We start from the raw sequence: 20,490 nt of genomic DNA, 5'->3' as shown, positions 1-20,490 counted from the left end.
AAGTTCAAATTTTTTTAGTTTTATAAACTTGAACAATCAGGTACTGTTCCAAATGTTCAGTAGTAAGATTCTGTCATCCATCACTCAAAATATTTTTATAAGTGGAAAAGGATCGTTTCACATCCACAGAGATAAATGGTCAGTATTTGAATTTGAGTGCTATGTCAGCACTTATAGGCAAAAGTTCACCTGTCCCATTAATAAAACTCAATTTGACACAAAGGTTCAAAGCCTGGATTATTGTTCAAAATTTTTTAAATACCTCTGGCAATGCGGAGTTCATTTGGCAAATTTTATTCATTAACTGAATAAATTCGGGCAATGCCAAACTTTGAGCTTCAAACTTTTTAATACTAGCAGGTATGTGGGAAAAATGATTGCTAATCACAGCTACGTTGTTTACTACACCTTTGATAGCCTCAAAATGTTCATTGTAAAACAGTACACTTTCAATCCACTTTTCCCATCGAGTTACCACTAGTTCGGGAGGTAAAGGGACATCAGATGAATCAAATTGGGATAAAATATTTGGAGAGCTTTGGCTGCCTTGATCATATAGAGAGCAGCACTTGAGAAAAATGCAAACACTCTTTCATCTGCAGATTCAGGAAATATTTTTTTAATACCTTCATTCACAAATCTGAATATCGTAGAATGATTTGTCTTTTCAAAGTCGTGGCAGGCCACCAAACAGGAAGAAGGCTCTAATTTTAATGCCCTGAAAATTAAATTCGCAAACTAACGACCATAACTGTCGGTAGTTCCTTGAGTTCATTGCGTATTTCTTCCAGAACATGTCGGTATGTAATTTTTACGCAGTGGTGATTCATCTGGTATATTTTGATTCAAACAATATTTTTGCAGAAAATCTTGGCAGGTAGGATTTGTAAGTTTGTGAAGCGGAATATTACTTGTAAGCTATGCTTCACATGAATCCCCATGCTAAAGTAGTTTTTCTGTTTACCTTTGGAAAGTATTACTGCCACTGTTATAAGGTGATCTCGTGGCCTTTCTTTTGCAATCCTGCGATATAAAGACTTGTCTTGACATGCTGGTCTAGTTGAAACCTTTTTGTGCACAAAATATTTTTTTTGCAAACTCGACAGTATAAAACATTTCTGTCATATGTAAATGTTCCAGGATAATCAGCTATCCACAAAGAGACACTTTTTTTCAGGAGGCATGGTACACATTAAACTTTACACAAATAAATAAAAAACCGAACTGATGCAATGAGCGCATCAACAATAACATGTGTAAGTTTACTTGCCTAGTGGGAGGAGTGCTGCAGTAGCCGTGCGCAACGCAGAATGGTATCATCCATCCTTGTCTAGCATGAGTCTGTGTTTTACTTGGCCACATAATATTATCCTTTTAAAGCAATAGATGCGCAGCTGCTAAGATTGCTTTAAGACCAGTGCGGCTGACAGGTTTGGCCGGCTATAACATAAGATTTCATTTATTAACTAGGCACACCCTACCGAAAAATATTGTAAAATAGCAAAAATATGCATCATCATTTTAAGGAAAACACTAGATTTTAAGGAAAAATATGCAATAACTGGTAGGAATCAGCTTAATATGCAAAGGCATATAATCTGGTCTCTAATGATAACTGTAGTAGCTTTTACTATGCAATTAATTTTATAACATTTTTATTCTTTACTCTTGTGGGATGTATATGATTATTTTATTATGAAGTATTTCAGTATTTAATGACATTTATAAAGATATAGAAGTTGTGGAGCATGTTAATTATTCTATTATCCTTTTTCTATGTGACCTTTATAATTTCCTTGCAGCCAATTATTAAAAAAATGAATTAAAAACAAATTAATTCAGGTATTTTGGCTTTCCTTCCTGTTTAAAATAAACTTTTATTATTCTGTGTATTACAATCATCCCAATTTACATTCAAATACGGTTACTTACAATTTCTACAACCATACAAAGGTTAATGCATGGCTATTGCCTGGTTAATTGTTCATCTTTTAATTTGAATTATTAAATCTTACCAAGTCAATTTTAAGAAGGTTGAATTGTAAAACTTTTATTATTAGGCTACAATCGGTGAATTGTATTTGGTGGTAAGTAAACAATTATAGCATTTACTGTTGTGTAAGGTAGAGTGAAGGGTTAATTAAACAATAATAGAGTTAACATATTAAGGATGATTTTAATAAAACCTATATAAAAATACATATATATATAAAACTTATAATATGACAATATATACATATTTTTATACTAATTATACAATATTAATAGCCTGGTTACTTAGTCTTGTAGGAGTGGAATCTTGCCTTAATTTTATAAGGTACTTATACATTGCCACCATAATATATCCTGATTATGCTCTTATAAGAGTGATAGCAAAATTTTCTGTAATAAAATGGTCCACACCAAATATTATCGCAATGTTAACTTCAAATTCTGTAACAAATTTAAACAAGAACAATATGTCTAGAAACTAAACAAACACAAGATATAAATTTTAAGCATTTGTTATTCAGGCAGTAATATCAAAAAGGATCAATTAAGAAGGACTAAAAGATAACAGAAGCAATATAAGCGTTTATGTAGAAAATAATATGGTGACCACCCCAAATTTAGATTTAGGAATTTAAAAAAAATTTAATTAAAAAACTAGTATGAATTTTAAATGCTGCAAGCATTTCTGATTCAAATCCAAAGTAATACCCTGGTTTAAATAATATAAAATAGTGGGAATTTTAAATTTCAATATATTTGATAAATGATGTTTATCTAATCATTGTTGGGGTTTACCTTGATAACCCTTAGGCATGTAATTATAATTTATTAATTAATAAATATATATTAATTTATATACACCTTTCCTTTTACTCAATTCCGGTCACTTTATCTTGATTGTCTGACTTAAAACTTTCTAATTTTTGACAAAAAAAGTTTATAATCAATCACTTAATTGAGCATCATCATCATAAATGATTCCACCAGACTCACTTTAAATAGCATCAATCCTGGCTTTGTCACCAATTGCAGAGCTTCACCTTGCTTCGACCATGATGTTTTACATACATCATTGTCATGTGAAATAGCAAAAATATTTTTAACAACTGATGACGGGTGATCTGGATTACACATGACAATGATGTATGTAAAAGATCATAAACGTTTGCTATTTCATTACACTTTAGCAATGACTGTAAAGAAGATGTTAAATGCAGAACAAGACTTTCATACTGTAATTAATTTTACTAGAATCAAGGGAAACAGAAGCTGGAAATTTTTTTTTTGGCTTGATATCACCGAATAACCTTGAAGTTTGTGCATGGGATTTTGTAGCATATGAAAAATGCCATGCCTGACTGGGATTCAAACCCAGGACCTCCAAATGAAAGGCTGAGACACTACCACTAAGATTAGAAAATTTATTTTTACAAGGGTGAATCAAACAAACACAATTCATACCTTCATCATTTCTCTGTACTCGTAGTTTCCTGTATGACCTACACACTTTCGCCAATGATTTGGAAGCTTGAATATTCCTTGTTCATAAAATGTTTGAGGTCATTGTGAACCTTGCTCCTTGATGTCTTCAATGTTTTCAAATCGTTCCCCTCCAAGCGATTCTTTCACGGACACAAACAAAAAATAGTCACAGGGAAACAAATCTGGACTGTATGAAGGGTAGTTAAGGGTTTACCAGTGCATTTTTCCAATTTATTTCTTGTCAAAATCGTGGTGTGCGACCTAGCATTGTCATGGAGAAGGATGACATTCATTGCTGATGGGTCTTTTGATTCTGTAGGCGGCTTTTGTTGACTGTAGCAGCTGGCAATAGTAAGCCACAATCACCGTTCATTGTATAGAAAATCAATGAGTAAAACTCCTCTTGAGTCAACAAAAATCATTGTCAGCTGGAAAAGTTCTTGCAACAATTTTTGACAGGGTTTGGTCTTCACTGGGCAGCCCTCACTCATCCTTCCTTCACCATTTTTGACTCCAGAGTGTAATGATAGACCCATGTCTCATCAAATGTAATGATACGCCGCAAAAAATCATTTTGCCAAAATTAATTCAGAAGTCTCTCACAGATCTCCAACCTAACCTGTTTTTGATTTTTTGTTAAAAACATCGAAACCCATCGAGCACTAATTTTTCTAAAGCCAAGGTGATCAGTGATAATGAATTGAGCACTCTCGTAGCTGATACCCACTTCTGATGCGATTTCTTAAAACAGTGAATCGGTGATCACCTTCGATACGTTTTCAAACGGCACGGATTGTTGTCAGCTGTGAGATTTGACCTTGAGCATCGACCGTGACTTTTCATTTTCTACACTTTCTCGTCCACCCTTAAATTGTCTGCCCCACATATACACTCAGTTCTGGGAGAATATAGCATCCCCAAACTGTAGCTTTAAATGAGTTAAAATTTCTACAGGTTTAATCCTCCTCTATGAATCATGAGACCTTGCCGTTGGTGAGGGGGCTTGAGTGCTCAGGGATACAGAGTAGCTGGACCGAAGGTGCAACCATATCGGAGAGGTATCTGTTGAGAGCCAGACTAAGGAATGATTCCTGAAAGAGGGCAGCAGCTCTTTCAGTAGTTGTTAGGGGCGTGAGTCACAATGACTTAAACGGCCATATCAATATCACTCAGTCCTCTGAGTACTGCGCAGCTGAAAGGAATGGAAAACTACAGCTGCTTTTTTTTCCAAGAAAATGCGGCTCTGCATTTTCATATAGCAATGATGGAGGCGAGGCGCCTTCCTTGGTAAAATATTCCGGAGGTAAACTAGTCCCCCGTTCGGATCTCCGGGTGGGGACTACTAAGGAAGGGGTCACCAGAAAATTAAAAAATAACATTCTACGAGTCGGAGCGTGGAATGTTAGAAGCTTAAAAAAGGTTGGTAGGCTAGAAAATTTAAAAAGGGAAATGGATAGGATAAATGTGGATGTAGTAGGAATTAGTGAGGTTCGGTGGGAAGAGGAAGGCAACTTTTGGTTAGGTGATTTTAGAATAATTAACTCAGCTTCAAATAATGGGCAAGCAGGAGTAGGTTTCGTGTTGAACAAGAAGATAGGGAAGAGAGTAGAGTATTTCAAAACGCATAGCGATAGAATCATTTTAATAAGGATAAAATCAAAACCTAAACCGACAACGATTGTTAACGTCTATATGCCTACAAGCGCCCATGATGATGATGAGGTAGAGTGTGTATACGAAGAGATTGATGAAGCAATTAAACACGTAAAAGGAGATGAAAATTTAATAATAGTTGGAGATTGGAATGCAAGCATTGGAAAATGCAAGGAAGGAAATATATTGGGTGAATACAGGCTGGGCAAAAGGAATGAAAGAGGGGACCAACTTATAGAGTTTTGCACGAAGTATAATTTAGTAATTGCCACACCCAATTTAAAAATCATAATAGAAGAATATACACTTGGAAAAAGCCAGGCGATACTGCAAGGTATCAGATAGATTATATCATGGTTAAGCAAAGATTTAGAAATCAACTCGTTGACTGCAAAACTTACCCTGGAGCAGACATTGATAGCGACCATAATTTGGTGATAATGAAATGTAGATTGGGGTTTAAAAACCTGAAGAAAAGGTGTCAGATGAATCGGTGGAATTTAGAGAAGCTTGAGGAAGAGGAGGTAAAGAAGATTTTTGAGGAGGACATCGCAGGAGGTCTGGGTAAAAAAGATAAGGTAGAAAATATAGAAGAAGAATGGGAGAATGTTAAAAAGGAAATTCTTAAATCAGCAGAAGCAAACTTAGGCGGAATAAAGAGAATTGGGTGAAAAACCTTGGGTTTCAGATGATATATTGCAGCTGATGGATGAACGTAGAAAATATAAGAATGCTAGTGATGAAGAAAGTAAAAGGAACTATCGGCAATTAAGAAATGCTATAAACAGGAAGTGCAAACTGGCGAAAGAAGAGTGGATTAAAGAAAAATGTTCAGAAGTGGAAAGAGAAATGAACATTGGTAAAATAGACGGAGCATACAGGAAAATTTTGGGGTACATAAATTAAAATCCAATAATGTGTTAAACAAAGATGGTACACCAATATATAATACGAAAGGTAAAGTCGATAGATGGGTGGAATATATTGAAGAGTTATACGGAGGAAATGAATTAGAAAATGGTGTTATAGAGGAAGAAGAGGAAGTTGAGGAGGATGAAATGGGAGAAACAATACTGAAATCCGAATTTAAGAGAGCATGAATAGATTTAAATGGCAGAAAGGCTCCTGGAATAGACGGAATACCTGTAGAATTACTGCGCAGTGCAGGTGAGGAAGCGATTGATAGATTATACAAACTGGTGTGTAATATTTATGAAAAAGGGGAATTTCCGTCAGACTTCAAAAAAAGTGTTATAGTCATGATACCAAAGAAAGCAGGGGCAGATAAATGTGAAGAATACAGAACAATTAGTTTAACTAGTCATGCATCAAAAATCTTAACTAGAATTCTATACAGAAGAATTGAGAGGAGAGTGGAAGAAGTATTAGGAGAGGACCAATTTGGTTTCAGGAAAAGTATAGGGACAAGGGAAGCAATTTTAGGCCTCAGATTAATAGTAGAAAGAAGATTAAAGAAAAACAAACCAACAAACTTGGCGTTTATAGACCTAGAAAAGGCATTCGATAACGTAGACTGGAATAAAATGTTCAGCATTTTAAAAAAATTAGGGTTCAAATACAGAGATAGAAGAACGATTGCTAACATGAACAGGAACCAAACAGCAACAGTAACAATTGAAGAACATAAGAAAGAAGCCATAATAAGAAAGGGAGTCCGACAAGGATGTTCCCTATCTCCGTTACTTTTTAATCTTTACATGGAACTAGCAGTTAATGATGTTAAAGAACAATTTAGATTCGGAGTAACAGTACAAGGTGAAAAGATAAAGATGCTACAATTTGCTGATGATATAGTAATTCTAGTCGAGAGTAAAAAGGAGTTAGAAGAAACAATGAACGGCATAGATGAAGTCCTACGCAAGAACTATCGCATGAAAATAAACAAGAACAAAATAAAAGTAATGAAATGTAGTAGAAATAACAAAGATGGACCACTGAATGTGAAAATAGGAGGAGAAAAGATTATGGAGGTAGAAGAATTTTGTTATTTGGGAAGTAGAATTACTAAAGATGGACAAAGCAGGAGCGATATAAAATGCCGAATACCACAAGCTAAACGAGCCTTCAGTAAGAAATATAATTTGTTTACATCAAAAATAAATTTAAATGTCAGGAAAAGATTTTTGAAAGTGTATGTTTGGAGTGTCGCTTTATATGGAAGTGAAACTTGGACGATCGGAGTATCTGAGAAGAAAAGATTAGAAGCTTTTGAAATGTGGTGCTATAGGAGAATGTTAAAAATCAGATGGGTGGATAAAGTGACAAATGAAGAGGTATTGCGGCAAATAGATGAAGTAGGAAGCATTTGGAAAAATATAGTTAAAAGAAGAGACAGACTTATAGGCCACATACTAAGGCATCCTGGAATAGTCACTTTAATATTGGAAGGACAGGTAGAAGGGAAAAATTGTGTAGGCAGGCCACGTTTGGAATATGTAAAACAAATTGTTAGGGATGTAGAGGGTATACTGAAATGAAACGACTAGCACTAGATAGGGAATCTTGGAGAGCTGCATCAAACCAGTCAAATGACTGAAGACAAAAAAAAAAACAGGTTTAACACCTTCGTTAGTTAAAAACTTTATGATTATATATTGTGCAACAGATGAAATGTTTCTAATGTGTAATCAAATTTCAATTTTAATCAACTGATGATGAGGAAATTTCTCAAAAGCACTTTTGATTTAAAAAAAGGAAAAAGAAAAATAATAAAATAAGGTAAGAACCCTTATTGATTTTGTACTTTGTTGGGTTGTGCTGAATTTTTTTTATATATATATATATATATATATTTTTCTAAAGTTAATACTTAAAAGACCCATATTCCTCTTTACCAATATACTGTATTTTTATAATCAAAAACCAACTTCAACAACCCAAGTACAGAATTACAAAATGAGTAATGTAACATTGACTGTCCAGGTTACATAGTATAAATTTTCTATTTATTTTATTTAAAATTTAATTTTAATTATATAATAATTTTGACATCATATTTATATCTATGTAGTTATTTTATTTAATTGAATTCATATGTTTTTTGTACATATGATTGTAATTTTATATAAATATATCTTAAATACAACTGATGATGCGAAATCCCACAAAAGTGCTTTTGAAATAAAAAATAAATTTAAAATAAGTGTCATTTCATTTACTTCGCAATTCTGTACTTGGATTATATATAATATTGCATTGTTATAATTACAGATTTCAGTATAGCTGCAAATTAAGATATTATTTTTCAGCCATTTGATTTCAGATGGGGTAGCATGATATACATCTTTTGGAATTCTCTTGTATGCTTGCTGTGGGCAATACTTAATTAGATGTTCAACAATGTGGCTCACTACACTCACAACCAGCCCATATGTGATATACCCCATTTGTTGATAAAGTAATTACATTTACCATGTCCAGTTTTTCATGAATCTAGTAGGTGGTAGGTCACTTACATATAGATTGAACATAAAGGTGCAAGAACAGATCAAGTCATTGTTTAATATTCTTGGCTTATTATGAGCCTTATCAAGATGTACTATGATCAGTCTATTTTTCAGTATTTTATTAAAGGTTTTGCACTTGATAACTCTAATAGTTTATTTAATATAGTCCATGTTTCCAAACAGTACGCTGAAGACAAATCTGCAAATGCTGCTCCTGTTTTTAATTTTTTCTGGACATTTTCTTTAATTCTAGAGGTAAGCACAAATATCTCTACACAATTAATAATCTGCATAATTTTTACCTTCTCAGCTTGCTCAGTTGGCAATTATTTTGTTTTTATCCTATTGTACAATAATCTGTCTAACAATTTATAACATGCACTCAGCAATTGTATAGGACAATAACAAGTGACATCTGTTGTGAGTTTGCCTAGTTTCAATGTTGCTATTATCTTTACCCTTTTTCAGCAAGAATGGTAATTTCACAAAGGTCAGTATGCTGTTTATAGAAACACTTTAGCCATTCTAGTATTTCGGCCACAGTTTCTCATGAATTCGGAGTAGATTTCTTTTGTAACAGCAGCGTTACATGTTTTGACCGATGTAATTGTCAAATCATCCACATCTGTCTCAAATGGTGCTGAGAATTGCATTCTCAACATGTTGTAAGGCACATAAAATACTTTGAGAAATTGAGGGTAAATGTTGACAAAAATATATATAGTAATAAAATCTATTATATGAATAATAGGTAATTATATACATACTTTTAAAAAAAACTAGTATTTATAAACTGATAAATCAGTAAAATTTAAGCACATTTTTTCTTTGAAATCGTAACGGAATTTGAAAATTTTATTTCACAGTTAATTTAATTTTTTTTTAGATATATCTGTTTTTATAGATGAAAGTAAAAGTATGCTTATTCTTAAAGTTGAAGTTATTCGGAGCACAAAATTAATAACATCCTTTTCTCTTAACAAACAGGATCAAAATGAATGAATTAACATTTACAAACTGTCAAAAAATAATCAGCTGTATCAAATAAATGCATCTAATACTAAATAATTTTTTATTGAGTTATTTCATTTTAGAAAAATGTGTGTATTAATCAAGTCCCATAACAATAAAGTTATAAGCAACCTAATTTGACAGAAAGTCACTTCTGAAAATGGTACAGTCAATTTCAAGAATAACAAGCATTTTAGGCCAGACTTGTTCTGGAAAATGAGCAGTAAAGTGATTTCTCATTGCCTTCTTCAATGAACAGAATAAATGTCATACATCAGCATGTCAACCCACTGAAATACATTTGATATGCAGCCTATAAGTAACATTACATGTTTCCATTTGAAAAAGGTCTGGCTGTAAAGTGAACATTATTGCTTTCAGAGAAAGCAATTCTTTTACTAATAGATGCATTATATGTCACAGGCACACAAAAACTTGGCAGATCATTTAAAACAACAAATTAAAGAAAATTATAAAGATTAGTGGAAAAACAACAAAAACACTCCATACAAAAATAAAGAAACTTAATGAAGAATTAAATACATAGGCAGGTACAGCATTGTTTTTAAAAATATGAAAACATTAAGGTAAGATTTATTAAAATTGGATGGATCAAACTCCAGAAATCATGTATCAGGACAAGGTTTAACATTTTAATATACAATTAATAGCAATAATATTGTACATACCAATTTTGAAATTGCTCGTAGTAAGGGTTGGACAAGTGAACATTCTAGGAAATATCATGTAAATTGGTAACGGTAATCCTGCTACAATATTACCATCTCCAATCTGTATGTTCTGAATCTCTGTAGCTGAAAATAAAACAATATTATTATAAATTTGTTATTTTATTCAGTTTTATTGCAAGATTACAGATACAAAATTCTATCTCTATTTAAAATAATAATTATTGGAATTTCAATGATGAGAAAGGGTCTACTTAGTCTTTTCATTTTTCAACCTGTACTCTCAATATATATTCAGAGAGGGCAATAGTAACATAGAAACTGAGATTACACTAAATGGAAATAAAACTGATGAATGAATGTTTACTCATCTTTCTTAATAATATGTTGGGTTTCTAAAAATTAATGGAAAACAAAACAGAAAGTAGCTGGTGGAGGATTCCTTGGTATAAAACTCTTCTACGCACCAATAGATGCAATTAAAATATATCCTCAATGATAACCAGTTTCTTGAACAGATAGACAAAATTATAAAAATAAATTTTTTCTGAATGTGAATTAAAAACTTTAAACGCTAATTTAATCTACAGCTACCCATCTTTCAACAGTTAAGGATAGAACAGTTAAATTTGGCAACTCCTATAACTTTAAAACAGATTTAGTATGAGATTTCCTCAAGCCCTAAAAAATGTTATAATACTTTTTAAATAACTGCTTAACAATGAAAATTTAAAGAAATGAAATTTTGCAAATTCTCAAAACGATTTTTTTTTCAGTATGAGACCACTAATTGGGGTATTCTGTAGGCCAACTTTGAAGTTAGCTGTAAAAATGGTTAAGGGTGTTATAGCCTGACATTTTCTGCACATTAAATTATTTGTTCATCTGTGGCCTTTAAAATAATGTCACAACAATACCCTTTCCGATTAAAATTCTTCAGTTGTTTCCTCTGGTGGTTTGGAGATGAGGTTGCCTTATACGATAAGGTGCATCTGCTGAATTTTGTTTTTTCAATGTTTCACTACTGAGCAGTTATTAAAGAGATATTGCAGAATACTTTTGAAACTAGTTGTAAAAAACATTAAACAGCCAACACCATTTTTGGGTAAAGTTATAATATCCCAAAGGCTTTTATGTTAAAACTTTGTTTTTTAATGCCGTTTAAAAAATGATATATTAAAACTCTACCCTTTCCACTTACATTTTTCAGTTTGGCTCCTTCCTGGATGCTTAGGATATGGTGGTTTCATACCGAAAAATAAATAGTTTTAAGATAGGAGGAGGCATCTGCTTTTAATTTTTCTACATACTCATATAGTGTTAAGTTATTTAAAGGCTACCACACTTTGTTAACATCCCGTATATAATTTTCTGTGGTTGTGTCTGGAGGTAAAGATTAATGATAAGTTTTTTCATTCTTTAGTTGCAATTTTACTATCACATATTAATATTTGCCCATACATTTTAATAAATGTACATTAGGTTAGCAGGAACAATCCACCGGGTTGGTCTAGTGGTGAACACGTCTTTCCAAATCAGCTGATTTGGAAGTCGAGAGTTCCAGCGTTCAATTTTTACATGGATTTTGGTGTTCTTTGTTGGTTGGGTTTCAACTAACCACAAATCTCAGGAATGGTCACACTGAGACTGTTCAAGACTACAGTTCATTTACATTCATACATATCATCTTCATTCATCCTCTGAAGTATTATCCGAAAGGTACTGGAGGCTAAACAGGAAAAGAAAGAAAGAAAAGGTTAGCAGGAGCAATTTGAACATTTGTTAAACTATTAAGAAAATCTTGATTTAGCCAATAATGAAACAAAAAATTAAAAATTTACTTTATTTCAGTTTTTTAATTTAAGAATTTGATATAAGTTATAAGATCACTAATAACTGTTACAGTTAAAATACAATATCAAAATAGTTGCATGAAAATTTTAAATTATTACATCAAAAAAAAGGTGGTTCTGTTAACTCAAAATCAAGAATTTTCTTGATTTTGAAAGTTCTTATTCAAGAATTTTCTATTATAAAACATAATTTTTCTAAAATCAATTCTTTCGGGAATCATATTCCTTTGCACTGTACAATTATATTAATTCTGTACTTGGGTTATCGGTTTAATATAATATAAAACATAAATGAATTATAATTTCTTTCTAACATAATTTTACATAACATGTTTTTCTTTTTAACATATTACGGGCCTGTTAATTTAAAATAAAGATACCAGTACTGCTTATATTAACTCAGAATGAACCTGCTGAAATCTATTGTGGATAGGAATTCACAATTTTATAAGTATAAATAAAACATGTAATTTTTTATCATAGCAAAGTTTAAAGAAAATGAATACAGTTTACATTTTTTTGTAAATCTGTAATATATACACAATGAACAGAAGTTTTTAATATTCCAGGAATATTATTCTCTTGCCAATTTTGACAATACTGTAACTCAATAGTAACTGTAATTCAGTTAGCACTGTAGTTGTTCAAGCAAGTAAAATAAACAATTAACATATAATTATTTAATTGTAATGAATGTTTTCTAACTTCAAATTATTATTTTAATAATTTTGGTTTCACTTTTATAATCATGTTACAAATTTGTAAAATTTTACATAAACAATAAAACACTACCATGTTACACAGAGTGTTTCAACCATACCTTGTAGAGGTATTCCTCTTATAAAAATATAAAACAATTTACAAAAACAAAGTTCTGGAAATGCTTTGTTCTTTAGTTACAGATTTGCCTAAATTTTTTGATCTGAAAATTAAATACTGTTAAAGTTAAACACAAATTATTGAACAAGATTAATGTTTTTAATAACCAACCTAATATATATTTCCAATAGTTCCTGAGAAAACTGTATATTCTAACAAATTGGAATTGAAAAACATGCTCTTTTAAGTTTGGCATAAATTATCAACAACCAAATAAAACTTGAAGATAAAAATTGTAGAGAATTTAACTATGAAAAAATAAACATCTGATGAATGTGTGTAATGAACTTCACGTCCTTTTTAAAAGTCAATTCTTGAGAAATGGTTATTTGATTTGCATGGCATTTCTCCCACCACCACCCCATTCGGTCGCCCTAAAGCATAAGACTAAATGTCTGTGCCACAAACGGCTACTAAGCATTGAAACAGTTTAGCGACCAGTGTTCTAACTAGCTCCTAAAGCTAAACTAATTGCATGAGCAAATTAAGCATGATGCCACACACCACTTGCTTTGTGTCCCACCGCTCACTTGTCATATATTCTAAAATGGGTAGGTGCACCCCATCAACTACTAAAATGTATATGACATTCAATAAATTAAATTTATCTCATCAAGACAGCAATTTGCTGTCTCACCTAGGTTGCTGAATGCCAGCAAGTACCTGTCCCCCAATATTAAAGTGCTTGGAGCTTTAATTGACTGATGGCCAGCCATAACTCTCAAGTAGCTTCCCACTGCAGTGAGGTAGGAGTCTTTCCTTTAAATAAACTACTGATGCTGGCTGAAGAAAGCAACAACATCAAGGAACCCACATGATCCGACAATACAGTTCATGCCACATTGACTCGCCGCTTATGAGTGGCCAATTTTCCCCTTGACCTCTAAGTTCCAGGTTGGCCTGAGTTCTGGCCCTCCCAAGGGCAGCATATGTTTGAACATCATATGTCTGACTGCCCAGCTCATATGTATGTTTGAGAAAAAGTTATGTAAAATTTGTTTCAAATGAATTTCCTCAACTTTCAGATATTCCTCTGGTAATTGAAACACACATGTATTTCCAGCAAGATGCAACATCTAATCATTTTGATTTCTCAATAAAACATTTCCAAATAAATGGATTAGTCGAGGAGGACCACGAACATAGCCAGGTAAATTTCCTTTAAATCTTTTCATTCGGGGACTCATGAAGACATTAGCGTATGCTTAAAGATCAGAAAATTAATCATGTTTGCTATCCAAGATATTAAAAAAAAAAAAACAAATCAAGAATGTTGGAGAAGGAAGTCATGTTTATAAATCATTATACTAAATTGTCTATTGAACAGGAGGTGCACATTTTCAGCAGCTAATGTAATATCACTGAAGTTAATAAAATGGTATATTAAATAATCTGTTTTTCTTATAAAATTAATTTGAGAGAAGTAGGCTTACTTTTTAGCTCATCATTTATAATGCAAAAGTTTTATAATTTTTGTTATTTGATGTTTAATAAAAATGGTTTTTTAAAAATCTTATCAGTTTTATTGATTTTAATTATATCAATTCTCTCAGAATTAAGTTCTGTACAAATTTTCTATTGAAAGTTTTTTTTTATATTAATTAGAAATTTAACTGAGAACATACACTTTTTTGGTACTTTTCAACTTCAATTTTTTGGAATTTTTTGCACAGCAAGAAAACAGATACAAATAATAAATTATTAAAGGACAAAATTAATACTCAAAAAAATATAATGTTTGATATTGCATTGATATATATCAGGAGAGGGGTGAAGTAGTTACAAATAGAATGCTAATATTAATCTGGTTTTGCAATTTCTAATAAGAGCCATGTCTAAAATTCTGAAATGCCAACTAATAATGACTTTAAGAAATGTCAGTGGTGTTTGCAAATTGCAAAAATAGTTCAGTATTTTGACTGAATCCAAACAGCAATTTAAAGATTCTCTTCAACTGATATCAGCAGTCAAAAGCATTTATAAAAAAATACTAAACTGAGAAATAAAACTTAATTCCCATACTTTTTACATAATGCCTTTACAAACTTTTATGGGCTTAAATCATATGATCAGGGAAAAAGAAAAAAAATATATATTAATATAAAATAAAAAATTAATTCTGAATTCCTTTAACTTTTGATCTGAATTCATAATGTTTCAAAGTAACAGAAAAAATGGAGATCATAATTAATTATGTTAATATTTTTTAATAGGAATAAATAAAATTAGTAATAAGCTAGCAGTTTTTAAATAACTTTTTCAAATAAAGAAATAATAAATTCATTACTAACAATCTCTAGCAAATCCTTCTTGGCAACCACAGGTTTCAACCCTCACAAGTTGTAGTTCTACGGATTTAATTTCTAATTCACAGTGATCAACAATCAACTGTAAAACACAAAAGACAAAATAAAATACAGAAATGCACAATATTCTGCATTAAAAAAATTAATGAAGCTTACAATTAAAAAAAAAATTATGTAATATTTAAATACATTTCATTCAAACAAAACAAAATCATTTAAAATGTATTAATGTACTGATATTGAATGTATTAAAATCATTCCTGTTTTTTACTTGATATTTCAATTTATCAGAGAATACACTTCTAAAGTTGACTCTTACTTTCATCAATTCCTTTTTTATCCAGATTTTAATCTTTTATATCAAATAATTGCAATGCATATACTATTGTGCCCAGGTCAAGATAAAAAAAAACTAAATATACTAATTTTTAAAATTATACTTATTTTAATTTAAGATAAATATTTATAGATGCAAAACACTAATTTACAGTGGTATGGTACTCTTGCTTTTAACAGTACATTATTTATATTTGGAATTGATTTTAATTATTTTCAATACACAGAATATAAAAAAACAGAATATCACTGTTTTAAAGCTATTTTATATTGTTTAACTTTTGACTTACAGTAAAGAAATCCCAAATAAAATGCAACAGTAACTCTAACAGTTTTCCTTTACAACTATGTGAACACATTTCATTTTCATCCAACTGCTAGAAGAGTTCATCTCATACTTCAACCAGCATGTCTGAAGTAATGGAAACCATGGCTGCTTCATTCCTATGCCTCAAATCAAACAGATCAATAGGTAGCAGACGAACATACACAAAATCCTTTATAAAACTTCAAAGGAAAAATCACATGGTGTCAAATATGGTGACCTTGAGGAAATCAGCAAACAAGCTCTGTCATCAATCAGGTCCATGCCCACCAATCCAGTGGTTGAGGAAAACACCATTCAACTGATCCCATACAGAATTATGCCAGAAAGTGAAGTGTACCATCTTGTTCCCAAATAAAATTTTCTGGTCAATCTTGCAGTTGAGGAAAGAGCGATGTACACAGCATATCCATAAGCAACTCCTGTTATACTTGCTTCAGTGAAAAAGAACCGATCTAAAATCTTGCCATTCACAAAAAACATTTAATTTTGCCTAGTCCCTTCTGCACTGTAACAGATCATGGGAATTTTCTGACCCTCAGATATGGACATGTATGTTAATAACTTTTCCTCGAAGACAAAATTTTGACTTATCACTTTACATAGAACAAGGTCATATTGAAATATGTTGTTACTGTCAATGGAATTTTCGAATAAATGGACAAATTCGATGATGTATTTTGTAGAACTCATCATCCCATTATAAGGAACTACTCCTTCTGATCTATTCAACTGAAAAAACCTCAAAACAATTTGTTCTTTAACTTTTTATATCCAGTGCTCAGATCTCAGTGGTTTCTAGTACTTTTTTCAACAGGAAGGACCAGAAAATATTACCCGTTTTTTTTTAATTTTGAGAATTTAGTATTTCTATACTATTTTTGGAAGTGAATTTGCCTCTGTCAGGCCACCTATAAGCATTATGGTTGCGGCATCTAACACATGAAAATAGATTATATGGACAAACCACAATATATATTTAGAATAGTTTTTGAGTGTATAAATATTTCTAAAAAGAGAAGAAAAATGTAGCTTATCCCAATTAATTTGCAAAATATAGTAAATTAAAATAATACAGTAAACTAGCTACAAATTATAAGCCTATATATCGATCTGGAACTTTCCAAAAATATTTGAAAAAATATTGCATACAAAATCAAATGTTTTTGAAAAGTGCAATATTATATATAATTCTCAGTCTGGTTTTAGAAAAGGTAAAGGAACAAAATATTCCATTGTTGAAATTACAAAATTAATTGCTGAAAATTTAGATGATAAAAAAAAAAATAGCTGCAATTTTTTTTACATTTGTCAAAGGCTTTTGACAATGGTAACTATAAATTACTTTAAAAAATATAATTATAAGAGAGGGTATTGAATAATAAAAAACAAATTGTGAAAACTATAATATAAAAGTAATTCTATAAAAATAGATACTGGAGTACAAAAGGTACAGTACATGGGCCATTGTTATTTATATAATATATATATGATATTTTTATAATGAAATATGATACTGAATCTATTATAATATCATATACAGATGATACAGTTTTGTTATGTATAACTAACAATTGAGATGAAATTAATTAAAAGGCACAACACATCTATTAAAGAATACAAAAGAAAATTTATTTAGATATAAATAAATTATCATTAAATATGAGTATTAACAAAACAGTTTGCATGACATTTTCAAATCACATTGACTTATTACCCAATGAAATTAATTTGTATATTGACAGGAAAATTATTAAAAAAGTTGAACAAACTAAATATTTAGGAATTACCACTGATCAATACTTACATTGGAATTATCAAATAGTTATTAGTATTGTGCAAAATCCAAATATATGATTTACATTTTATATACACTTAGTAACTTACTGCTAAAAATCTCTTGATGTACAAGTTATATTACAGTATATTTACTTACGGTATTATTGCATGGGGTAGACTAAATAAAACAATAATGAAAATGATTGAAAATGTTCATAATGATATCAAGATTCTCAAAAAAAAAAAAAAAGGAGTAATAATCAGTTATCCAATAACTTGCATAAAAGTACATATTAGAAAAAATCACATTATAAAGAATATCTCATAAATATGTTAACAACAGTTCTATTACAAAAAAAATGAAAAACCAAAAATACAACATGTATATACATCAGTATTTTATTATAAACTATCTTAACTTTTTTTTTATAACTTTAAAATAAAAGCTTCAAAAAACTTTTTCAAGGGCCGAAGGAAATATTAAAATTAAAAAATGTTAAATACAAAAACGATTCATTTACCTAAACAAAATTTTATTATGGAATTTGTTGTACTTTTATTTAGATTCACTAAAGAAAACGTTTGGTTACAAATATAAGTTGGGCTAAAGATTACTAAATATTTCTTGGAAGTTTTTTAAATTTCCATTATTTAATTGCTTACAAAAAAAGCTAATATTTAAACATTTTTCACAAGCTGGATCGAGCTTGTGGGCCGTATGTTGGCCATGCCTGGTTTAATGGGTAGTTATATAAAATTTTATGTAATTATGCACTGCATCTTATTCTGTAACTTGGTAATGATTAGTAAATAATATTCATAATGAAATTATATATGGAATAGAATAAACATCAACATATATGTTGAATATTATTAAAAGTTTATTAGTGCCACTCTTATCATAGCTGACTGGAGAAAAAATTTACAACAAGAATGTCTTCTCCATTTTCATTTATAAAATCCAAAAACAACTGACAATATTCATTTAGGAAAATCAAATATTATACAACTGCCATTAGTGCCATAAAGATTTTGCCAAATTTCAGATATTTTTTTAGACTTTCAGCCACGCAATCAGAAATATCATTCAACTTTATATTGAATGATGGTCTTTTAAACTTGGAGGTGTCTTTGATAGATCCAGTTTTTCAGAACTTATTGATCAAGATTTGTACAACAATGCTATATATAACATATTACGGTTTGGAATCCTTTCATGATTTATTTCATTTACATATTCCGTGTACTCACCACTATAATGAACCAATTTTTTTTTTTTTTTTTTTTTTTTTTCCTTCAGTCATTTGACTGGTTTGATGCAGCTCTCCAAGATTCCCTATCTAATGCTAGTCGTTTCATTTCAGTATTTCAGTATACCCTCTACATCCTACATCCCTAACAATTTGTTTTACATGTTCCAAACGTGGCCTGCCTACACAATTTTTTCCTTCTACCTGTCCTTCCAATATTAAAGCGACTATTCCAGGATGCCTTAGTATGTGGCCTATAAGTCTGTCTCTTCTTTTAACTATATTTTTCCAAATGCTTCTTTCTTCATCTATTTGCCGCAATACCTCTTCATTTGTCACTTTATCCACCCATCTGATTTTTAACATTCTCCTATAGCACCACATTTCAAAATCTTCTAATCTTTTCTTCTCAGATACTCCGATTGTCCAAGTTTCACTTCCGACACTCCAAACATACACTTTCAATAATCTTTTCCTGACATTTAAATTAATTTTTGATGTAAACAAATTATATTTCTTACTGAAGGCTCGTTTAGCTTGTGCTATTCGGCATTTTATATCGCTCCGGCTTCGTCCATCTTTAGTAATTCTAATTCCCAAATAACAAAATTCTTCTACCGCCATAATATTTTCTCCTCCTATTTTCACATTCAGTGGTCCATCTTTGTTATTTCTACTACATTTAATTACTTTTGTTTTGTTCTTGTTTATTTTCATGCAATAGTTCTTGCGTAGGACTTCATCCATGCCATTCATTGTTTTTTTCTAAATCCTTTTTACTCTCAGCTAGAATTACTATATCATCAGCAAATCGTAGCATCTTTATCTTTTCACCTTGTAATGTCACTCCGGACCTAAATTGTTCTTTAACATTATTAACTGCTAGTTCCATGTAAAGATTAAAAAGTAACGGAGATAGGGAACATCCTTGTCGGACTCCCTTTCTTATTACGGTTTCTTTCTTATGTTCTTCAATTATTATTGTTGCTGTTTGGTTCCTGTACATGTTAGCAATTCTTCTATCTCTGTATTTGACCCCTAATTTTTTTAAAATGCTGAACATTTTATTCCAGTCTACATTATCGAATGCCTTTTCTAGGTCTATAAACGCCAAGTATGTTGGTTTGTTTTTCTTTAATTTTCCTTCTACTATTAATCTGAGGCCTGAAATTGCTTCCCTTATTCCTATACTTTTCCTGAAACCAAATTGGTCTTCTCCTAACACTTCTTCCACTCTCCTCTCAATTCTACTTTATAGAATTCTAGTTAAGATTTTTGATGCATGACTAGTTAAACTAATTGTTCTGTATTCTTCACATTTATCTGCTCCTGCTTTCTTTGGTATCATGACTATAGCACTTTTTTTGAAGTCTGATGAAACTTCCCCTTTTTCATAAATATTACACACCAGTTTGCATAATCTATCAATCACTTCCTCACCTGCACTTTACAGTAATTCTACAGATAT

At 30.9% G+C, this 20,490-nt stretch overlaps 1 protein-coding gene across 1 annotated transcript in view; it reads right to left on the bottom strand.

Moving 5' to 3' along the window:
- Positions 1–2,156: 2,156 nt before the first annotated feature.
- LOC142318194 (vacuolar protein sorting-associated protein 26C) overlaps positions 2,157–20,490 on the bottom strand; it is a 34,980-nt gene continuing 16,646 nt past the window's right edge. Inside the window, exons 5-7 of the mRNA XM_075354745.1 lie at positions 15,318–15,414; positions 10,295–10,420; positions 2,157–2,433 (exon numbers count right to left, since the gene is read on the bottom strand). Coding sequence (XP_075210860.1) covers positions 2,351–2,433; positions 10,295–10,420; positions 15,318–15,414 — 306 coding nt within the window. The 3' untranslated portion in view covers positions 2,157–2,350. The remainder of the gene's footprint in view (positions 2,434–10,294; positions 10,421–15,317; positions 15,415–20,490) is intronic.

Source organism: Lycorma delicatula, chromosome 1, assembly GCF_047948215.1.
Source record: "Lycorma delicatula isolate Av1 chromosome 1, ASM4794821v1, whole genome shotgun sequence".
In the NCBI taxonomy this organism is placed as follows: Eukaryota; Metazoa; Arthropoda; class Insecta; order Hemiptera; family Fulgoridae; genus Lycorma; species Lycorma delicatula.
This window is presented reverse-complemented; position numbering and strand designations above follow the sequence as displayed.